The 22,630-nt window shown below is 44.3% G+C and overlaps 1 protein-coding gene and 1 long non-coding RNA gene across 3 annotated transcripts in view; one reads left to right on the forward strand and one right to left on the reverse strand.

The window, feature by feature from the left end:
- GALNT12 (polypeptide N-acetylgalactosaminyltransferase 12) overlaps positions 1–14,417 on the forward strand; it is a 32,035-nt gene extending 17,618 nt beyond the window's left edge. The window contains exons 4-10 of one of the 2 annotated variants that reach the window (XR_015169954.1): positions 1,186–1,371; positions 2,577–2,694; positions 4,385–4,561; positions 6,620–6,751; positions 9,833–9,946; positions 11,708–11,911; positions 13,978–14,417. Coding sequence is in view for 1 of the 2 variants with exons in the window: in XM_086416055.1 (XP_086272181.1) it covers positions 1,186–1,371; positions 2,577–2,694; positions 4,385–4,561; positions 6,620–6,751; positions 9,833–9,946; positions 11,765–11,911; positions 13,978–14,118 (1,015 nt within the window). In the remaining variant the exon portion in view is untranslated. The remainder of the gene's footprint in view (positions 1–1,185; positions 1,372–2,576; positions 2,695–4,384; positions 4,562–6,619; positions 6,752–9,832; positions 9,947–11,707; positions 11,912–13,977) is intronic. The other variant, XM_086416055.1, reaches the window with a different exon arrangement.
- The window catches only part of LOC147367232 (uncharacterized), a 71,411-nt gene that overhangs the window by 9,680 nt on the left and 39,101 nt on the right, over positions 1–22,630 (reverse strand). The window lies entirely within an intron of this gene.

Consider the following 22,630-nt stretch of genomic DNA (forward strand, 5'->3'; position numbering starts at 1 on the left):
GCATTGTGAGCTGCTGTTGATATCTGGGGCAGAACCATTCTTTGCTGTGTAGGACTGGACTGTGGGATGTTTGGTATCCCTGGTCCCTGGCTCCCAAGATGCCAGGAAGCTCTACCCAGTAACCGCTGCAACTGGGCCAGCACATTCTCTAACTGTGATTTAGAATCCTTTACTCCAGTACTGGCTCCCTCCAGTTTTCCCTTTCTTGTAGAAATTAGGCTACCCCTGGTTCCAACCTGCTGGATGCAAGTCACAAGTTTATGGTTTATGGGTTTATAGGCAGATTCTAGAGAACTGCCCCCAGAATATAATCCAGAGAAATCTAATGTTCACATATGGTCCAGTCTCAGTTCATGCTTCCTGGTGTGCTGTCAGATGCAAAGAAACACAGTCTGGAAGCCTGCTGAAAGATGGTTGGGCTTGTAAGAATGATTGTGGAGAGAATCACTGAAGCCTGTGCACAGGCTGATGGCTGCAACAAGAAATTATCACATTTTCCACTATATGTAACATTTAATCATAAAGAAGATTAAAAGAAAAGTATAGCTGTAGTTCCAGGTTCTCTGCCAGTCTCTTACAAACATTCTGTTGGGGAGTCCACATTAACCCTCCAAGTATGTATTATTGTTTCAGAGGCATCAGGCTCTGAGTGGTTAGATGACAACACTAATGTCACACAGCAAATAAGGGGCAGGATTAAAATTTATTTGCTAGTTCCAAAGCAGACCCTTTAGTCTGGGTGCATCTCTGTTCATAAGAAAATAATTATTTCTTGACTTTAAGATGTTTCATTGTGATTACAGGAAGAAATCGCTTACAGTCTTGAGAAACTGAAAGTCTGCTTTCTGCTTTAAAAGTTAGCTTGGATTTTGACATTGTGAGTTTCATAGAAGGATTGAAGTTTAATCAGAATATCTTTAGATGGAATCAGACTATTGAAGCTATGGAACTTTACATACCAGGGCTAGAATCCTTGTACCTGCCCCTCCTCCACCCAGCACCCCCATGATGTTCACCTGCCGGGGCTGACCTGGCTGCAGACACCTGGAATAAAAGAAGCAGGCCTTTCCACACAGGCGTTCCTCCTTTTAGTGGAAGGCTGAGGAGACTCGATTCTCAGGCTTCCTGGTGGTCCTCCTCCTGCCCGTACATGGTAGAATGTCAGGGTGTTCTGATTGTTTCCAGGATCCATGAAAAGGAGTCGGCGGTGGTGTGCCCTGTGATTGATGTCATTGACTGGAACACCTTCGAGTACCTGGGGAATGCTGGGGAGCCCCAGATCGGCGGTTTTGACTGGCGGCTGGTGTTCACGTGGCACACGGTTCCCGAAAAGGAGAGGATCCGCATGCGGTCCCCCATCGATGTCATCAGGTCGGGGGCTACTTCTTTGAGTGCCTTACCGCATCTGGCCAACTTGTCAGTGAAGGCTCTCGGGAGGGATGGTTAGCCGTTGCCTCTCTTTTCATTTTCCAGAGTATTTGTTTATTTTTGATAAAAAATCTTTGCTATATATGTGGATTTATATTGTTATATTTTAATAATTTTGGTAAGTATGTATAACATAAAATTTACCCTTTTAACCATTTTTAAATGCACAATTCACTAGCGTCACACACATTCACAGTATTGTACAACCATCACCTCTATATATTTCCAGAACTTTTCCATCATCCAGTGTTGTTGTTGTTTAGTCGCTAACTCATGTCTGATGCTTTGTGACCCCTAGACTATAGCCTGCCAGGCTACTTTGTCCATGGGATTTTTCCAGGAAAGAATACTGGAGTGGGTTGCCATTTCCTTCTGTAGGGGAATCTTCCCAACCCAGGGGTTGAACCGGGTCTCCTGCTTGGCAGGTGGGTTCTTTACCACTGCACCACCTGGGAAGTCCTGTATGGAAACTCTGTACCCATGAAGCAGTACCTCACTTTCCTCCCCTCGCCCAACCCCTTTTAACTAACCATCTCTGGATTTCCCTATGTTATGTACCTCATATAAGTAGAATCACACAATATTTATCCTTTTGTGTCTTGTTTCTTTTCCTTAAGAATTTTCCTGAGCAGTGCCACCCAGCCTGGCTCCTGCCAGCCTCTCAGAACTCGGCCTCTCACTTCCCATCTCTCTCTGTTGTCTGTGCTCCTAGAAGTTCAGGGGTTTCACTCACCCTTAGGCCTGTGGTCATGCTCCTGTCTTCTCGGAGAACCAATCATTCCTCTTCTGGGCTAACTCCCCTTTGTTCTGCAGACCATGCCTCCTCCAAGAAACTCAGCCCTGCCTGCCTCCCTCCCTATCTCATGGCTTCTTCTGTATTTCCACAGGGTCCCAGGTTGACCTTAGTCCCCCACAGAGTTCTGTGTTGCCTAGTGAGATGTCCATGAACTTCCGCAGGGCAGGGGCTATGGGGCAAGGGCTATGGGGAACATCCAGCTGCTGGCCCATCTTAGCTGCTGGCCTCTCTTAGGCAGAGAGCGTGAACTCGGGATGTGCTTATGTGAGTGAATGGACTCAAGGTTTGTGGTAGAAACCAACTGTGATGATTTTCTGCTGCTTACCTCAAATTATGATTCACATGCCTCTAGATCTCCAACGATGGCTGGTGGGCTGTTTGCTGTGAGTAAGAAATACTTTGAATACCTGGGGTCTTATGATATAGGAATGGAAGTTTGGGGTGGAGAAAACCTCGAATTCTCCTTTCGGGTAAGTACCCCAGTCTTCTGTTTCCACTCGCTCTTAACCTGTTTTTTGTCTCTCTCTGGGAATGATGGCTTTGGTAGGAGAGCCTGGTGGACTTTTCCTCTATATTGGCAGTTTATCCAATAATCCTGAAAGAATACAATGCCACACACATCCTATAAATACTCTTAAATTACACATTTAATAGATTTGGGGCTGCTAAAGTTCTTTGAAGTCACCTAGTTCTTTTACTTTACTGAGGGGAGGGATGGCGGGTGGAAGGGGAAGTGACTGGCCCAAGATCAAAGAGCGCGTGACAGACTCAGCACTTAAACACAGGCGCCTCCTGAGCCCATGTTTTGGAGCCTTAATTTGCTTGGCTTCTTGATAAAGTAGCCTCTTTATTTGGCACATGCGTGCTAAATCACTTCAGTTGTGTCCGACTCTTTGCGACCCCATGAACTGTAGCCCACCAGGCTCCTCTGTCCATGGGATTCTCCCAGCAAGAATACTGGAGTGGGTTGCCATTTCCTTCTCCGTTTATTGGGCACAGTGACTTTCAAACTTTGACATATATAAGATTTGTTAGGGAAACTTGTTAAAAAGGCAGATTCATAGGCATGGTCTCTGGAAAGTCAGATTTGATAGACTTATGGTAGGGACTGGGTGTCTGCATTTTGTAACAAGCCCATACATTGATTCTGCTGTGTGTGATACATAGATGCCCCTTTGGGAAAGCTTTAAGCATTCTGGTAGATTTCCTAGTTAACTGAATCTTGCATTTTAAGTATCAAAACCTTATGTCGATGTTTGTGCTTTTAAATGGAAAATTTTCAAATTGAGGAATATCTTATATGGTCTGCTGCTTTAAAAGAATTAATAAATAAGACTTTGGCCCTCCACTGAGGACTCACGCCTGCCCTCCATTATAAGCACTAGATGGCAACCCACTCCAGTACTCTTGTCTGGACAGAGGAGCCTGGTAGGCTATAGTCCATGGGGTCACAAAGAGTTGGACACGACTGAGCGACTTCACTTTCACTTCTCACTTTCATGCATTAGAGAAGGAAATGGCAACCCACTCCGGTGTCCTTGCCTGGAGAGTCCCAGGGACAGAGGAGTCTGGTGGGTTGTCGTCTATGGGTTGCACAGAGTCGGACACAACTGATGTGACTTAGCAGTGGCAGCAGCTATCTTTGGTCATATGTCCGTGAAAAGGCTCCAAATGGCTGTGTGCTGAGTTTTGGGGTGTGCTTTTAACAGTCTTTCTGCCTCTTCCCTAGGTGTCAGGCTGCTCTGCCTGCCTCTAGAAGCTCTTCCTTTCCCCCTTCCAAACCTCTCTTTTTACTTGCTGCTTTCCTATCTTCTATGGCTAGGAGACCAGGTAATCAGCATGTGCTTTACCTAATAAGTGAGTGAGTTCCCAGTGAGGTCCACTGTGGGTGCTCCTAGGCGTCAAGTGCATGAGCCTTCGTGCATGGAATTTGGGGTCTGGGTTCCGATGGCTTGTCTTTGCGGCTGCTTTCTTGCTCTTTGACTGCATCCTGGTCCTGAATATTCTGGGGAAGTGGCCACCTGCCTCATGGAGGGTGAGGTCTTGGCAGTGTTCACCATGACCTCTGTGTGCCCAGCCTCCTTACTGTAGGCATTGTGGACCAGCAGCTCACTCCCTGCTCAACCCCATCACCCCGCCTCCTCCCCACTCTGTGCACAGATCTGGCAGTGCGGGGGGACCCTGGAGATACACCCGTGTTCGCACGTTGGCCACGTTTTCCCCAGGCAAGCTCCCTACTCCCGCAATAAGGCCCTGGCCAACAGTGTCCGCGCAGCTGAAGTGTGGATGGATGAATTTAAAGAGCTCTACTACCATCGCAATCCCCAGGCCCGCCTGGTGAGTCCCCCCTGTACACCCACACTCCTTCTGGCCACATCCAAACAAAAGCAGCTGATTCTGGCCTCCTACTGTGGTAGATCTGGTTCCAGAAATAGAGAGGAAATCGGGTGCTCACAACCCAAGAGGAAAACTGTATTCCTTCACTTATAATAAACAACAGACAGTTGATTCTCACTCCTTACCATAATTACGCTCCATACAGTCACCGAACCACAATCACTGAATTTGGGACTGACTACTTAGCCATTGATCACGGGGGAAATACAGGATTAAGTTACTGCAGACCTCTTGCAGGTAGACATTCTTATCAACTGATCAATACATAACTTGGTTTTATGTGTGCTTCTGTTTAAATAATCTATTTAACGTATATTGTTGATTTGTTGCACTGAGCTCACACCCAGGTGAATCTAACCCGACACACCTCTTTTCTCCCTCCAGCACATCACCGCCTTCTTGCACTAGGAACACTGGACAGCACTAACCACTCTTGGGGGCCATTTTAAACAGTGAAGTCACCACCACAGTACAGAACAGTCTGAGAAGCCTGGTGCTAAGTAGTAAACAGGACACTTGCTTTCAGGACGAGGGCTGAGCTATAACCTCAGCTGGGAACACGCGCGTGCTGTGGGACCCTCATGTCTGAGAATGACCATGAAAGTGTGAAGACACCACAAGTATTGATTTTAGTGTTAAAAATAACATTTTATCAGAGAGCCCCACTGCCACTAACAGGCCACCCTCCACACACACCAGGACAGGGCTCCCACTGACCTATCTTCACATAACTAAGGGTCCACGTGACAAGACAAGAAAGTTGGCTCCAAGGCCTCTTTCCCGGCCACTTGTAAATTTCTTCTTGTGAATCTTTACAGCAGTCCTTCAGAGTAACTTGGAGATTTTCATTTTGTAGATGAGAAAACTGAAGTTCAGAGAGAGTGATTTAAGGAACTTGCCCAAGGGCTCGTAGCAGATGTGGGAAGAACTGGGTCTACTCCAGTGGCACTCTCTCTGTGCTGCGGAGCCCTGTGGACACTCACCTTGACCTCCACTGTGGCCTTTCTCTGCCTCTGGGCTACAGGGTCACTGCTTATTCTGTCTTGCCCAAGGCTGCGAGTTAGAAATATCTGCCCTTCCCTGTCACCCAGTCTAAAACCCACAGATCAATCCTTCTTTCTGACGGTTCCCAAAGAATAATATGTTAGAAAGAGGGGCACTCATGCACCTTTTGTCTGAATGCCCAGTGGCAGAATGTTGAAATGGATATTTGGTTGAAGATGAGGTCACAATGACTCTCATTGAAAGATGAACTTCTGGAAAATAAGCAGAAACCTGAAATTTTATTCAGACTTTTTCCTTATTGTTGTCATTTTGTTAAATATTTTAACTTGTCAAATTTTAACCATTTAACGGCATAACACAGGGACAGTCCTATCTCTGCACTCAGCGTTGCTCTCATGGTGGTACATTTGCTGTGCTAAATAGATGCTCGCTTTATTTGATTATTCAAAAATTCGTAATCATTGGTTTTGTCCATAAAACAAGTATTTATCATTGTAGCATTTTGCTGTTACTATTGGAAGAATATATTTAGACTTGAATAGATTGGGCACATAAGAAAGTTTTCATTCATAATTGCCTCTAGAATACTTACCTTTGTTTGGAAGTGAGTGTCCAGGTATCAGTGGTAAAACTATCAGAACACTATGACATACGTGTGCTACTCACATGCCGCTGGTCTGTGACCACAGAGGGCCAGGGATGCCGGTGCAGCCCCTGGATTCAGCTCCTGACCCATCAGCAGGGGCTTTGTGTCCTTCCTTCCTGCACCTGGCCACACCTCCCTGCAGCAAGAGCACCTGGGGATGTCGTTGTTTGAGCAACAGTATCTCCTGCTGGGGTGCTGCCACTATGTCTGAGACTGTTTCTTATCTTCTCTGTCCTGTGCAGGCTCTGCACACAATAGGTGCTCAATAAAGGCTTACTGGGCGAATGAAAGGCTTTAGTAGGAAGCACTGTGGCTTGCAGGGGCTCACCGTTTTGTCCTTTTCTCAGGAGCCTTTTGGGGATGTGACAGAGAGGAGACAGCTCCGTGCAAGGCTTGGGTGTAAGGACTTCAAGTGGTTCTTGAATACCGTGTATCCAGAGCTGCACGTGCCCGAGGACAGGCCTGGCTTCTTTGGGATGGTGAGCGAGGTGGGCCTGTGCTGGGCAATGTGCTTCTGCCCTCCAGGAGTGACCTGGTCTCCTGAGTGACCAACCCTGCAAAAGAAACGCCCCTTTGCGGGGACAGCTGACTTCTCTCATAGCGCTCCCCCTTCTCATCCAGTGTCCTTCTTTCTCCCCTTGAGTGTCTGGGCCTCAGGTCCAGAACGTCAGCACTGGAAGCATCTCTCAGTTGGTGAGTACAGCCTCCTGTTTTACAGATGGAAACTGAGGATCAGTTGGTGTTTCCAAGTCTTTTTTTTAACTAAGTCCTTATCACATGACTTCAAATCTCAATAACTGGACCAGTTACTAATTCCCGACTCAGGGATCCACAAAAGCCATAGTAAGGAAGAGGAATCACTTCTGTTATTTCAGAAAACCTAGAAGAAATATTGGTGGGATGAGGTCAACTCAAGTGTCCAGCACCTTTGGCTTTTGCTTGGAACTCCACCAACTTAGGGAAGGCTCCTCTGCTCTGTGGTGTTCATCAGAAGAGCTGGTGTTCCATTCTGCAAGTTTTGATAATTGCAAAGCAGGGTATTTTCAGTTTTCATTATAAAAATGTTCAAACATGCAGAAATGCAGAGAGAGAGAGAGTGATATAATGAATTCTGTCCCTGAGATTCTGTGTTTACCGAGAAGATGTTGCCTCTTCTGCTTTCCCTTTCCTCTGCTCCACCCTCCCATTGACAGTGTGACCCTGAATAAAGTTAAAGATTCCTTTGCAGCTCTATTTATTTATAGAATATATTTCACTAAGAAGGTATAGTCAAACACACTATGCTCTAAAGTTATTCAAAATCATTCCTTAAGTCTATCACCAACTTGATAGAGTTAGCTTAATTAATCTAAGTTTTAATCATTAGGGGTTTCTCCCTTTTCTTCTTTAGTTTTTTTTTTTTTTCTTTCTTTCTTTCCAGATTCTTTTGAATCTGGGAACTCATCTGAGGTTGAGGTCCTTTGGTGGTCAAGAGTACCAACTTGGCTTCATAACATTTGAGTTCTTCTAAACCTAAGATGCCCTGATTATTCACCTATCCTGTTCCCAGGTTCCTTCACAAAGTTAAGGGACCTCAAGAACATAGAGGTCTCTGTTTTATGAGCCAGTGGATTATGGATTCCTTCTTTCTATATGGCTGAGTCTTATTCCCAGAACGAAGCTAGACAAAGGTGGACAAAGGCCAGGGCCAGAGTGGGATTCAGAAGAAGCCAGTGAAGGGTTCTTTGAAAGTGAAAGTGTTAGTTAGTCAATTGTGTCCACTCTGCGACATCATGGACTGTAGCCCACTAGGCTCCTCTGTCCATGGGATTCTACAGGCAAGAATACTGGAGTGGGTTGCCATTTCCCTCTGTCCATGGGATTCTGCAGGCAAGAATACTGGAGTGGGTTGCCATTTCCCTCTGTCCATGGGATTCTGCAGGCAAGAATACTGGAGTGGGTTGCCATTTCCCTCTGTCCATGGGATTCTGCAGGCAAGAATACCGGAGTGGGTTGCCATTTCCCTCTCCAGGGGATCTTCCTGACTCAGGGATGGAACCTGGGTCTCCTGCATTGCAGGTGATTCTTTACCAACTGAGCCACCAGGGAAGGTTCCTTAAACTCTCCAGAAAGGGATTTGGAAGGTACTTGATGCTAGGAAAAATTGAAGGTGGGAGGAGAAGGGGATGACAGAGGACGAGATGTTTGGATGGCATCACTGACTCAATGGACATGAGTTTGAGTAAACTCCAGGAGTTGGTGATGGACAGGTAGGCCTGGCATGCTGCAGTCCATGAGGTCGCAAAGTGTCAGACACGACTGAGTGACTGAACTGAACTGAGTCTCTTTCTGGAGGCTCCTGGAAGGGAGTGGAAGCATGGAACCTTCCAGGGCTTTTTGCTTTTAGAATAATTAAAGGGATTTAGATCCAAAAGTACCTTAGAGATGACCTTAGATTAGAGAATATTGAGTGATAGAGCACGGGACTTGGATTCTGAGGTCCTGGATTCAAGACTCAGGTGTCTCCACTTATGTGTTGTATGACCTGTGTGCAAACCATCGGCTCTCTCTTATACTGTCCTTGTAGTCTACAGTGGTGGACTTCTGATCTGAGAAGTGCCAGGTCTCTTAACTGGGGTGTCCTTTGAAGATAATGTAATATCAGGAACTCCTTGGTACACAGGGCTTCCCAGGTGGTTTTAGTGGTAAAGAAACCACCTGCCAGTGCAGGAGATCCAGGAAATGCAGTTCAATCCCTGGGTCGGGAAGTAGGAAATGGCAACCCACTCCGGTATTCTTGCCTGTAAAATTCCATGGGCAGAGGAGACTGGTGGGCCCAGTCCTTAGGGTCACAAGAGTCAGACAGGACTGAGCACACACTTGGTGCATATGTGAGGTGACGACCCAGCTACTGAACTAGTAAAGCAATAAGCCTGCACTAATGAGACATGAAGCAGTGTGAGCTCTCAGGCCATGAAGAGTTCATCTCTCTGCTCCTCAAATTTATCTTCCTAAAATGTGTATGAATCATATGATATCACTTAGATATGGAATCTAAAAAAAATGATATAAATGAACCTATTTACAAAACAGAAATAGAGTCACAGATGTAGAAAACAAACTTACGGTTACAAGTAGGGAGAGCAGGGGAAAGGATAAATTGGGAGATTGGGATTGGCATATACATACAATTGTATATATAAAATAGATAACTAATAAGAACCTACTATATAGCACAGGGAACTCTTCTCAGTCCTCTGCAATGACCTATAAGGGAATAGAAACTAAGAAAGACTGAATATATGTATGACTGATTCACTGTGCTGTGCAGCAGAAACTAACACAACAGTGTAAATTAACTATACTCCAGTGAAAGTTAATTTTAAAAAATGGGGGTTATGATTCCTGCCTATGGTATAGAATGGGAAAGACGTTTAAGACTAGAAATGGAAGGGGCTTTTAGCTCTGAGACTGGTTCTTCAGGCAGCCACTTCTCTCGCTCCATTTACCTGCCTTCACAGCCCTGGGTGGAACCTGTTGTGTATAATCTGGACCAAATGCCACCTTTATGTTTTGCTTAGCTCCAGAACAAAGGACTGAGAGATTACTGCTTTGACTACAACCCTCCCAATGAGCACGAGATCACAGGACACCAGGTCATTCTGTACCGCTGTCACGGGATGGGTCAGAACCAGGTAGGGGCTGCTGCTTTAACAGCTTGACCTTCCCAGGCTGAAGGACAGTGGACAGCGGGAGGCCCTGTGCTCAAGGGATCATCGGTGTGGGCCTTTAAAGAGGGAGATGAGGGGAAGTCTGTGTGTTTTTAAAACATTGAATATGTGATTTCTTGTTATAAAGGTAATATGTACTCGTAATAGAGCATTTAGGAAATATAAAAAGTAGAAGCAAGTAGTAAATGACAAGACCCAGAATGACCACCATTATAATTAGGATATATTTACTTCCCATCTTTTTTAATGCATGACCTTGGGATTATGTATTTTAAATGGTTGTTGTAATATCTGCATGTTTTATAGTCTATCGTGTCCATTACTTAATCATACTTTTCATGTGTTGTTAGACATCCTTTGAGAACATCATCCATAACAGCTTCTTGCTAGTCCTTTGTGTGACTGTATTAATTACTGTTGAGGTAACCAATTCCTTCCTCCCTGTTTTTGTAATTATAAATAACCCTGCTGCTAACATCTTTGGTCAGAAAGAAAAAATGAAGGAAAGCAGATCTGCATTTCAGATGACTTATTCAGAATTAAATCTTATATGGAATTATAGGATTTGATATGTAGTGCCACATTGCAAAGCAATTTTTAGGGCAGTTTCCTCAGTCAGGGCCCAGATGGATATGTCTGGGTTAAATGCTGAACTGCAGGCGGGGCAGGGGAGCAAGACCTGGAAGGTCTGAGTACTGGAGCAGGACCCTGGACTGAGAAGCAGGCACACTGCCAGGGCGGGGCCAGGGGGGGATGCAGGAGAGAACAAAGCGTTGGTTCTAGACGTTCAAAGACTGCTGTCCTAAGTAAAGTGTGAGATACCGGAGACGAAGGGTGGGCATTCAGATTTTCCTCTAACCTGGAGTCACTCTGGTTCCGTTTGAATATTAGGCCCCATTATAGTCAACAGTAAACTTTCATAATTCAGACCCTACAGCCTTAAATTTTTCAGGTTCTTCAACCCCTTTTAGAACAGCACTCCTCAAAGGTGGTGCCATCAGCATTACCTGAGAGCTTAGAAATGCAGATTCCCAGACCCACCCCATCCCTCCCCAACCCACCTCTAGTCTTGACTGGTTTTCAAGGGAGATTCGTTTCAGAAGCACTACTCCATGTGCCTTGGGAACCTGTCACCTGTGTTAGAATCTCCTGGAAGCAAGGGGGTGGAGCGGGGCAGATGGGCAGCTGCCTGTCTTGTTAGAAGTGTGAAAGTGCAGCTTCTTCGGCCCCATCTCAGACGGAGGGAACCCTCATTTCCTCTTTGGGACCAGGACCCTGAATCGGCATTTTCCCTAGGCACCTAGGGTAAGAAAACCATTGCTCTGAAGAGCAAGTCCTCCCATTAGCCGTCCTTTGTCTGCTGTGTACAGCACTTTGTGGTCTCCAAGGCATGGTTGCATCCATTTCATTTCGAGGGAAGGAGGAGGAAAGGACTGAAGAAAAGGAGGGGAAGTGGCTGGTCAAGGGCACAGAAAGCCCTCAAGGGCTGGAACCAGTCTATATTCTTTCCTGCCATTTTGCACGAGCCTGGGGTTAGGCACAGCAGGTGCGGGGTGACCCGGGCCATCCCCCACCTCATGCTCTTGCAAACGAGAAGGGCCCCTCCATTCACATCGGCTACACACCTCTCCAGAGGTGTACAGGCTGCTCCGGGGACACATGCTGGTGTGAGGACCCCAGCACCCATGCCCTGGTAACCCCAGGTTCTCCTTCCTCTCTCTAAAGATTGCCCTCTTTGCACATCAGAGGCTGACTGGTGCATGTTGGCTACTCCATTTCTAGTTTTTCGAATACACATCCCAGAATGAAATACGCTACAACACCCACCAGCCAGAAGGCTGCGTGGCAGTGGTGGAAGGAACAGACGTCCTCATCATGCACCTGTGTGAGAACACCACCCCAGAGGACCAGAAGTTCATCCTTCAGGAGGTAGGCGACCCATCTCACGCCTTCCTTCTGTGGCTCCCCATCCCGTGGACTGCAGAGGGGGTTGTGGAGGTAAAGTGAGTCCCTAGTAAGTCTCAGGGATGCGGCCCCTACAGGAGGTCAGGCACTTCACAGTGAACCCGAGGGGTCCCATGGCATCCAGCACCAGTAGCAATTCCCTTCTTTGCTCCCTGTCCGCTCCCTGTCAGTTTTCCTGTCCCCTTTCCACCTTGAGCTGTGGCTGACTGGAATAGGAAGGGGAGCTGTCCCCAGCGCAGTTGGAGATTACTTGGGATTCAGGGGTTCAGATGAATGAAACAGGCCACCAAGTGTAAGGACATGAGATTAGACCCAAGTTTAAGCCACTCCTGTTGTCTAAGGCTCATCTTTCCCAGCTCTAAAGTGGGGATAATAATCGAAGCCTTATCTACCTCTAGTGAAGAATAGATGTGCAGCCAGAAAGAGTCCTTGGAAGCTGTAAAGCTGTACGTTGTTAACTTGTGGTGCAATAACCAAGAAAACCTCTCTTATGGAGTTGGTTCTCCGTCAGAAGAGTCACTGCTGATTTGGAACTGGGTGTCATTTCAGGTCTGAGAGGCACTGCCTCTTGCACATTTGTAAGAAGCTCACGGTGGGACTCATCCATCAGTCATATCTAGTGACTCACTAAAAAGCACTTGAGGACATAAATCTGAAGAAAATAATTCAAAAGAGAGAATTAGGTCACTTTTATCTCCATGAAGAGCTTTCATTCCCAGCCTGGCCCCAGGGATGGAAAGATCCATCTGTACTACTTATAAATGAATTAATTCTAAGTATAATTAGAAGTCAGAATATATTTTATTGTAGAAAGTGTTAAGATCAGCAATGAAATTCTCAGGTTTCCTGGGAAAGCCAGGCACTGTAGTGCTATGTGATACAAAAAATAATAGGGAAAATATTTCTGTAAACCCCAAAAGTTTTGCCCTTCCCTTCTTTCTTCCAACAGGAAGCCATTGTAAGACCTCAAAGAAGAGTAATGCAAGGTAGAAATCACAAAATTGGTTTGAAATGCCATTAAAATTTTATCTTAAAAATCTTAAATTTCAGTGAACATTTAAGCAAGTTTCTTTAGAGGGGTGTCAGGAAGGATGCTTTATTTGTTTACTTTCACATTATTCTGAAGGCAACTTGTGAACACTTTTAAGGGCTTTCCAGATTAATATTATTGAGCTTACAACAGAGAGAGATAGAGGGAAAGATTAACTCCAGAAACTGGGGAGAGACTTGGAAAGTGAGCTCAGCAACAGGTGGGGAAAAGAAGAGATGAAGAGGACTTAGAGAGGGCCATTGTCCTTTGGGGTTTGGACATTGGCATCGTTTGCGGGCCCTGTTTCCTCTCTGGTGACCTGTCTCCTCACCCAGCTGGTCTGTGGCTGAGCTGGGACTAAAGCCAAGTTCCCTCATTCTCCACTTAAATACAGGAGAAAGAGGCCTCCAGAGACCTAAGAGAAGTGGAAGAGATTAATAAAGGACCTTTGGACCTGATTACTCTGAAGGAAAAGAACATCAGTAGGGGTGAGATAGAGTCCTGATCCAGGTGGCGCAGTGATAAAGAATCCACCTGTCAATTCAGGAGATGCAAGAGACACAGATTCAGTCTCTGGGTTGGGAAGATCCCCTGGAGTAGGAGATGGCAACGCACTCCAGTATTTTGGCCTGGGAAATCCCCTAGACAGAGGAGCCTGGTGGGCTACAGTCCACAGGGTCGCAAAGAATTAAGAGGGGAGATATAGGGTCTGACTGATCCCAGAACAGCCAGCAGGTGGCACTATCGGCCCTGACGGTAGAGTCGAGGACCCCCTGAAGAGCTCCCAGGACAGGCAAGCGTGACACAAGCCTCCACACACCTCTCCTGTATGCACAGACGGTCGTGGGCTGCCTTCATACCTGCAGACACTTACTGCTCAATGAGTATTCCTGAAATGATAAAAATCACCCTGAGCACTTAACACATTTTAAGGAAAAGGTACTTTCTCAGGAATTGCTTGTAATTCTCTTGAACGCACAATGTCTATTATCTTTTGTAGGATGGTTCTCTATTTCATGTACCGTCCAAGAAATGTGTTCAGGCTGAGAGGAAGGACTTGAGTGACAGTTTCGTACCACTCTTACGAGACTGTACCAACTCGGATCATCAGAAATGGTTCTTCAGGGAACACATTGTGTGAAGTGTCACCGTACGACGGAGCCCGTCGGAGTGGATGGGGGAAGCCCTGGACTGTATTTAACAGACACTTAGCTAAGCACAGAGACAGACCCACCAAACACTTGGCTGCTCTTCTTTTTATAAGGAAATCATTTTGTGATTTGTGAAAGGAATGTTGTCTTTAGTAAAAATGTGAATAACAATTCGTATTGATTTTGAAAACAAAATTGTTCCCAAATACCCTGTTTTCAAAGGGTAGTCACAAAATGTTAACTCTTGGTATTTAAAGAATTAAAAACTTTAACTATTTTTCTATCAGGATGTATTTTCTACTGTCATGTCTTTTTATTCCCCATAGCAAAAAGGTAAATATTTTATTTTCATATTTGAAAGGATCCCCAGATATGAAGATGTCTGCTTGGAGAATAGACTCGTGTAATGGACTTTGCATAAACTGACAATACCTTAAACTTTGGGTTAGATTTTTCTCAGTATAGGTGTGTGGACACTGGGAACATATTGATTCCTTCAGGTCCTGGAGATAATCTACATTTATTTAACTAAGAATGCTCCTTGGTTATGTGTTGCTGCCATAGTCAAAACTGCTGTTAAAGTTTATGTTAGCCACAGAGGACTAACCAAAGCTGAAATTTCAAGGGAACAGTTTGACATAGGGGGCTAATATAAACTTCTACCCTACAGAGTGGGCTTCTGACAATGCCTAACCGCCGTATGAATGGCTCCTTTTAGCAGCCACCAGGATGACTTTAAAACGTGTTTATATCATTTTTAATTTTTATCACACATTAGTGTCAGGGAGAAATTTAATGCTCTTGGTGAAATTCAGTTTTCAAATTTGTTCATTAATAATAATTGGTCATTGAAATCCATATTGGATTTTGTGCTGCAGCAACTGTTACAGTTTCTCTTCATAATTATGATTTGTGAACAGTTCCAGATCTATTGATATTCTGAGATTTTGTCATCCTGATGAAGTCAAGAGGAGTGATTTTTTTTTTTTTTTTTTTAAAGCAAGAGCATTGCTAATCTTTGGTTTTGCAGTCTGGCAGATGTGAGAGATGAAGACACATGTCTTCAACTGATGAAAACGCATCAACTTTCAACTTTTGTCTCAGGCTCTTTTCTACATGTTTCCCTCTGAGAGATCCAGTTTAACAGTTAACCAGGAACAAATCCAGTTGACCTGGCTTGGAGCAATCTGATGCATCTTAAACCCCTCTGAACTTCACTTCATCTGTGAAATGAGAAGAATGAAAGCAAGCTCGTGGAGTAGTTGCAAGGACTAAATAGCATAAAACAGGGTAGGACTTAGCTTAGTCCCTGGCATGCAGTACGAGTTCATTACATTTCCACTTTCACAAATGCACTTTATAAAATGTGAAGCACAATAAATATCAATAGGCATTTATCAAAAAATAAGTATTAAATAATTCAGTTATTTTATCTTTACAGGATTAAATATAGCAGGCAGGAATACAGTATGAACTCCTTCCAGCACAGCTCAGTTCTCCTGTAAATGTAATATGCAATGGAACCAGAGCTTCCCTCCTGCATTGGGGTAACTTATAAAACAGGGGAGATGCCCTCTCAGCCTGTAATGGAGGTGAGAAGTCTTGCCCTGCACCCTCTCCCCCGCTTCCTGCAGTGTCAGTCCGAGCTCTGCTGAAGGGGAGTCAGCCCCTCCCAAGGTATAGGAAGACAGTTCAGGCAGACAGAAGGTGAATGCCAGTCAAACTTATCATGAGTGCTGGGAGGCTACACAAGTATTTTTGTGTGTGTTCACTGGGCACTGATGGTAATTAGCTTTGCTTGAAAAGTCATCCCTCTTACTCTTGCCAGCAGCTTCTACTTGGTAATTTTTAGGGTGGAAGAACTAATGAAAATATTCAGGGTGTCAAGAAAACTATTTTCACAGACTGGAAGACAGTTTTCAATATTTTTAGGATAGTTGCCTTGCCTAATGGATGAGGAGTCAGCCTGGGCAGGTCTCCGCCTGCCCCACTGGAAGGTGTGGCTTGGCCTCTGGTCCTGGTGTGTGCAGTCAGGATTCTGGGGGCAGCCGCAGTGGGGTAGGTGGTTTCACCTGCCAGCGCTCGTTTCCTCATTTGCACAATAGGGAGAGCAATGTCCTCTGTTAAGTTCTGTTATATTTTTAAGTTACATTTTTAGTGGTTGCCCTAAGGAATTACATTATGCTTCCTGGATTTATTGCAGTCTTCTTCACTCTTAATATTGTGTTAATTCCCATAAAACTTAGCAAATTTGTAGCAGTATAGCTCCTATTTCCTCCCTTGTGCTATTATGGACATATATGTTATAAACTCAGTAACAGAGTGGTTTGCTTATTGTTTTAGTAAGGCATAAAAAGAAAAAATATATATGTACAAAATACACAGTCTTTTATGTTTACCCACATAATGTACCATACTCCATGCTCTTCATTTTTTCCTATAAATCTGAGTAACCTTCTGGTATAATTTTCTTTCACTATAAGGCCTCTCTTTGATATTTCATCTAGGATAGATATGTTAGCAATAAATTCTGTGTTTTTGTTTATTTGGGAATGATTTTAATCAGAATAAAATAGTTTGAAATAAATAAAATAAATAAAATAGTTGAAAGATAGTTTACTTGGATATAGAATGCTAGCCGACAGGTTTTTTTCTTTCAGCACTATGAATCTGGGATTACACCACTATAATGTCACCACTGTTTTGGATGAGAGATCATCCATTAATCATTTTGCTATCTGTATGTGATGAGTGATTTTTCTCTTGCTGCTTTTAAGATTTTCTCTTTGTCTTTCAGCAGTTTAAGATATTTCTAAATGTGGTTTGTATTTATTGTACTTAGAGTTCTTTGAGCTTGGAACGTAATTTAATGTTTTGAAAAATAAATTTGGGAAGTTTTTAGCCATTATTTCTTCAAACATTTTTTCTGCCCGTCTGTTCTTCAAATTGGGTAATTTCTGTCTTTAAATTCATTGATTTCTTCTGCCAACTCAAAACTGCTCTTGAGCTTATGTAGTTATTTTATTTCAATTATTTTTCAAATCTGAATATCCATTTGGTTCTTTTTGGTAGTGTCTGTTACTGTGCTGAGATTTCCTAAATATTGACTTATTGTTAGCATGTTTTCCTTTAGTTCTTTGATTTTAGTTTTTTTAATTATTTGAATATACTTTTAATAGTTGCTTTGACGCCTTTGTAACTTAGCAACTTAAAACATTAAATGTGTTACCGTACAGTTTTAACAATTCATGTTGTCCCCAATAATTCACATCCCTTCTACATGCAAAATACATTCATTCCCTCCCAAGATTTCCAGGAGTCTCATCTTATCACAATATGAGTTCAAAGTCCATCTTTCTATCGTCTAAATCTCATCAGAAAAAAGTCTAAAGTCTAAATCAGGTTCAGGTCCTGGTGTGGCTCCTGGGTATCATTTCAGTGTGTGCAGCTGCTGGGACACAATTGCTCTCCATCTGTGGACGTGTTACACTGAAGAGGCCATTTATCCACCCCAACACTCCCAACATACAGTGGTGGGAAGGAATAGGATAATGTTTATAGATACCCTGGCTCAAAAAAGAGGAAATGAAAGTCAAAAGGAAACACAGGTCCATAATGGTTTTGAAATCAGGTAAGTGTTCGACTTTTCTTGATTCAGTTTCAAGACCTGGGACTAATCCTTGGGGGCTCTTGGCTCTTTCTTCTGGGGATGTGGTTCCATCTTCTTGTCATTCTTCTATTTATGACAAGTAACGCATCTGCAGTGGAGTAGTTTTCTGAGCCTGTTTCTTGCCAGTAGAATTTTGGGTGTCCAGCCGTCTCTTTCTATCTTCTTCTTTTTCTCTGTTCCTTTTGGTCCAAGCTGGCAGTATTTCTGCTGAGATAATCCCCAAGAACTTGATGAGTCTTGCATGGATTCACTGCTTTTCACTCCACTTGACAGAAGCCACATCCACAAATCGTTTCAAATAAATCCCCTTTTTCTCTTGGCCTCTTATTTAGATGGCTGAGCGAAAATGACCTTAAGCTTCCTGGATGCCCCCGGTTTAGTCAAGAAGATCCGTGACGTGCGCACACTCTTAATCTCTTAAAAAGGTCCTTTGTGTGACTGTGACCTTTTGATCTCTCTGAGGTCTTAACGGAAGATTATACAGTCACGTACTCAGCCTTATCTCTGTGCCACATTTTCAGCAGCCATTCTGACTTTTAGCATCTTTTGCCAACTGGAGAAGCTGAAAATTTTCCTAAATAATTCAGTCCTGCTTAATTTTTGTGTTATGACTTCCCCTCTCTCTGTCTCCTCTTGCACTTTATTGTAAGCAGCAGGAAGAAACCAGGCAGCATCTTCAGCGCTTCTTGGAGATCTCCTTAGCAACAGAACTAGGTTCCCTTAGCTATCTAATCAGGTTCATCTCTTAAAAATTCTTCATAACTGCCAGAGACAATCTGCTAAACTTTCTGCCACTATGTAATAAGGCTCTTTCCCCACTTTCTAATAACATGTTTCTCTCTTCCTTCATAACCTTCAGCAACAATGTCCTCAACATTTATATTTCTACTAACAGTCTGATCAAGGAAATTTAAGCTTTCTGTATCCTGTCCTGCAGAATTCCTCCAGCTTCCTTCTACTGCCCCATTCTAAAGCTGCTCCTACATTTTAGGTGTTTGTTATAGCACATCTCACTTCCAGGTACCAAAATCTGTGTTAGTTTTCTATTGCTGTGTAATGGATTGCCACAAGCAGAGTGGCTTAAAACAGCATAATTTATTGTCTCCCAGTTCCTGTAGGTTATAGTCTGGGCATGGCTTAGCTAAGTTCTCTGCTCTGGGTCTCACTGGATGAAATCAAAAGTGTTGACCAGGCTGCTGTCTCAGCCGGGACTTGGGCTCTTCTTCCAAACACAGTTTGTTGGCACAATTCATGTCCTCGAGGTTGTAGGACTGAGAACCTCAGCTTCTAGAGGTCACCTGCTGAGAGATTGTCCTGCTGGCTTTGAAGAAATCAGCTGTCGTGTCATGATGGGCCATGTGGTTAGGACCTGAGATGGCCTCTGGGAGCTCAGAATGGTTGAGTTTTGAATTTTGAATTTCTGGAAGCAGAGACTCATCAGTATGATTATTCCATTAATAACAATGTAGACTGCGCAAGTGCATTTGAAACTCTGGTTCAGGGATGCCCATATCAGATGCCTACTTAACATTCCAGGAGGTTAGTTTTTGAAAACTTACAAAAATTCCCAAGAACCTAAACCTTCATTGCATGATAGTCTTCTTAAGTGTCAGTTGGGAAGGATTTGTTTCATTATATGGGTCAATTCTGAATGTATATTAAAGTTAAATCCCTGTCCTGACTAGCTTCCCTTTTCTCCTCCTATTAAAGCAGTGCTTTTCAAAATTTCATGTTTCTGGGAATCCCTTGGCATCTTGTCAAAAGGTAGATTCAGATTCACTAGGTCTGGGACGGACCTTGAGACTCTGCATTTCTCACAAGCACCCAGATGATGCCAGTGCTGTTGGTCTGTGGATCAGATTTTGAGTAGCGGGTTATTCAAGAGAGAATAAGAAGGTCCTGGGTGGCTGGTCACTGGTGTCTGTTCTCACACGCACACTAGGTGGGGGTGTCAGCTCAGGAAATACAATGCCTTAGCTGTGGACATGTCTGTTGGTCTAAAAAAATCCTCCTGTCTCGGGTCCATGGGATGCAGACCTGGATGGCACCCAGAGATCATTCTGTGCCCATTGTAGCTGATGGAGTGGGGAACGAGGCCCATGAGGGAAGGGCTTTGTATGAGATCACATAGCAAGTTAGGGACAGCATTTTCTTTGTCAGTACTTTTCATTCTATATAGTAATCAGTGTTCTAAATTTGGGCTGGGTGTGTTTTTCTTAAAGTGTTAAATTGGTACTCTTAAAAATCGTATCTTCAAATATTGGCCTTGCTAAATTAAATTATAAAAGAAAGTTAGTTTCCTATCTCAATAAAAAGTTAGACTTTGCTGCGTGGTTTCTTGTATCATAGCCACAATGTTTATTTAGCAAGTAGAGTTGGAAATGTTAGCCTCTTACAGTCTCCTAATATTTGTGAGAGTTAATGCACCACACATCAAATTTCTCACTTATATATAACTGCAGAGTTTCGTTTTCAAGAGTTTTATTTTGTTCATTCCTGTAAAGTCAACCAAATGAGGATTGCTGTCTCCTTTTCATCATCATTAGCTGCTGCTGAAAATAATACCATGAGTTGGGCGCTCTTCTAAACACTTAATGAAATGAGCTAATTTAATGCTGAAAACACCCAGTGAGGTAGGTATTGGTCCTCCCCTTCACTCTTCCCAGCACCGCCCCCCCCAATTTAAAAGTGAGGACACAGGCTCAGAGAGTGTGGGAAACTTGTCTATGGTCACACAGCTAATCAGTGGCAGTGCTAGAATTGAACCCAGGAGAAGGAAATGGCAGCCCACTCCAGTGTTCTTGCCTGGAGAATCCCAGGGACGGGGGAGCCTGGTGGGCTGCCATCTATGGGGTCACACAAAGTCGGACACGACTGAAGTGACTTAGCAGCAGCAGCAGCAGCAGTTTTACTCCAAAAGTTCAGTTGTAACTGCTGTGACCCGGTGCCTCCTGAAAGGGAGGGGAGGTGACTTGCCCAAGCCAGGCGGCTCGGACGCCCTGGCCACAGCCCTCCCCTCACTCTTAGTCCAGTTACACCACACTGCCAGTCATGGCACCAGAATGAATGAAAGTCTGTCCTGCTTGGAAAGTACAGAGGTCACAGAAGAGCTGTGTCTCTGGGTAAGTGCCAAGTCGGGGACAGAACCAGGGACAGAGCCCCAGGCCCAGACCGGTTCCTCCAGGGGCCATTGTCCAGGGGGAGCTCCATTTTGCCCACACTCAGCCCTCTTTCTCTTTAAAACAAGGCAAGAATGGGAAGGCGGGACTTGTGGAGGTTGGGGGGTGGCGAGCATTTCTTCAAGTTTCCCCTTTGAGATTCTTGCTGCAGAGCCAGGAGGCCCAAAGTACATGGCCAGATCCACAAGTTGCCCCATCCAGCGCTTCGCTGTCTTTGGAGGATTTAAAGCCCATGGGACTGAGAGTTGTGTCCCATCTGCCATGTCATGATTGCTCTGTGAATCATCTCGAACCTTCTTTTACAAGGCAAAAGTCAGTGGAACTGATTGTTCATCAGACTGTTAAGATGGTTACTTCAGTGTCCTAAAAAGAAATTGCAGATGGGTGTGACTATTGGGCAGCTCCGGTTTTTAACTCGAGTGATTGCAGAGCACCACTGGATTCTGATTGCAAGCTGTTACAAAAGGAAGCAAGTTACTGGGTTATAGAATTTACAGGGACTTTATAAGTCGTGTATTCAACTCCCTCCTAAGCAGGATTTCCTGTTCTTCTCCAGACAGCCCTAGCTTGTCTACTGCCAGTGGGGGGATGTGCCCCCCTTCACAGGCCATCCGTTGTATTCTTGGATGACTCCTTATGAAGCTGAAATCTGTCTCTCTGTAGCTTCCTTCTTACTCTGGACCCCCCTTGGAGGCCACCCAGTGTGTGTGCTCTCCCTGTCCCTCAGAGACTCCAGGAGAGAGGTTATGTGTCTAAATCTCTGCTCCAGGCTGTCTGCCCTCCCTTCCTCAAACCATCGTTCTGGGATGTGGTTTATACTGGAGTTCTGAGAGGGAGTAAAGATAGACGTTTGCATTAAACCTGCTGCATTTAACTGAAGGTCAAGGCTCCATTCCCTGGACTTCCCTGGTGGTCCGGTGGTTAAGAATCTGCCTAGCAGTGCAGGGGACGTGGGTTCCATCCCTGGTCGTGAAACTAAGATCCCACGTGGTACAGAGAAACTAAGCCCACGTTAGAGGGTCCGGGCACTGCAATGAGAGGTCCCACATGACAGTGAAGACCCGATGCGCTGCAACTAAGACCTGGTACGGCCAAATAAATCAATTAATAAAAATTTTAAAAAAAAGGACTCCATCCCCCATCGCTTCAGAGAGGTCTAGTCTAGCTCAGGCTCCCTCAGATCCTCTGAGGACAGTAAAATGAAATTAGTGGGAGGGCAAGGGGGAGAGAAATGGTACAAGAGAAGCTCCATTTTCCATAATAGGAAGCCAGTAATAATGGTCTGAGAAATCATGAGAAAGCAGAGCTAACATGTTATTTGAAATTCAGAGGCAAATACTGGAAGAAATTACTGGAAATGTTGAGAGGAGGGACTGTCTTGAGAACCAAATCTAGGTGGGGTTGGGGAGGAGCAGAACTGGGGACTGCTGATTTTATTATAAACCTTGAGTACAATTAGGCTTTTTAAGCTAAGTACATGTACTTAAGCTAAGTATATTTATGATCTTTTAAAAATTCTCCCAAATGGAGTCTGAGCCCAAAGTCTTTGTTAGTAGGGAAACAAATAGGGACCTAGGTTTGTCTTCATTTAGCAGCATTTGTGTGTGTGTGTGTGTGTGTGTGTGTGTGTTCAGCAGTAGACACTTATCCACA

This window comes from Bos grunniens, chromosome 8 (genome assembly GCF_055505025.1).
Source record: "Bos grunniens cultivar Pamir isolate PY7600 chromosome 8, Bosgru_T2T1.0, whole genome shotgun sequence".
NCBI lineage: Eukaryota > Metazoa > Chordata > Mammalia > Artiodactyla > Bovidae > Bos > Bos grunniens.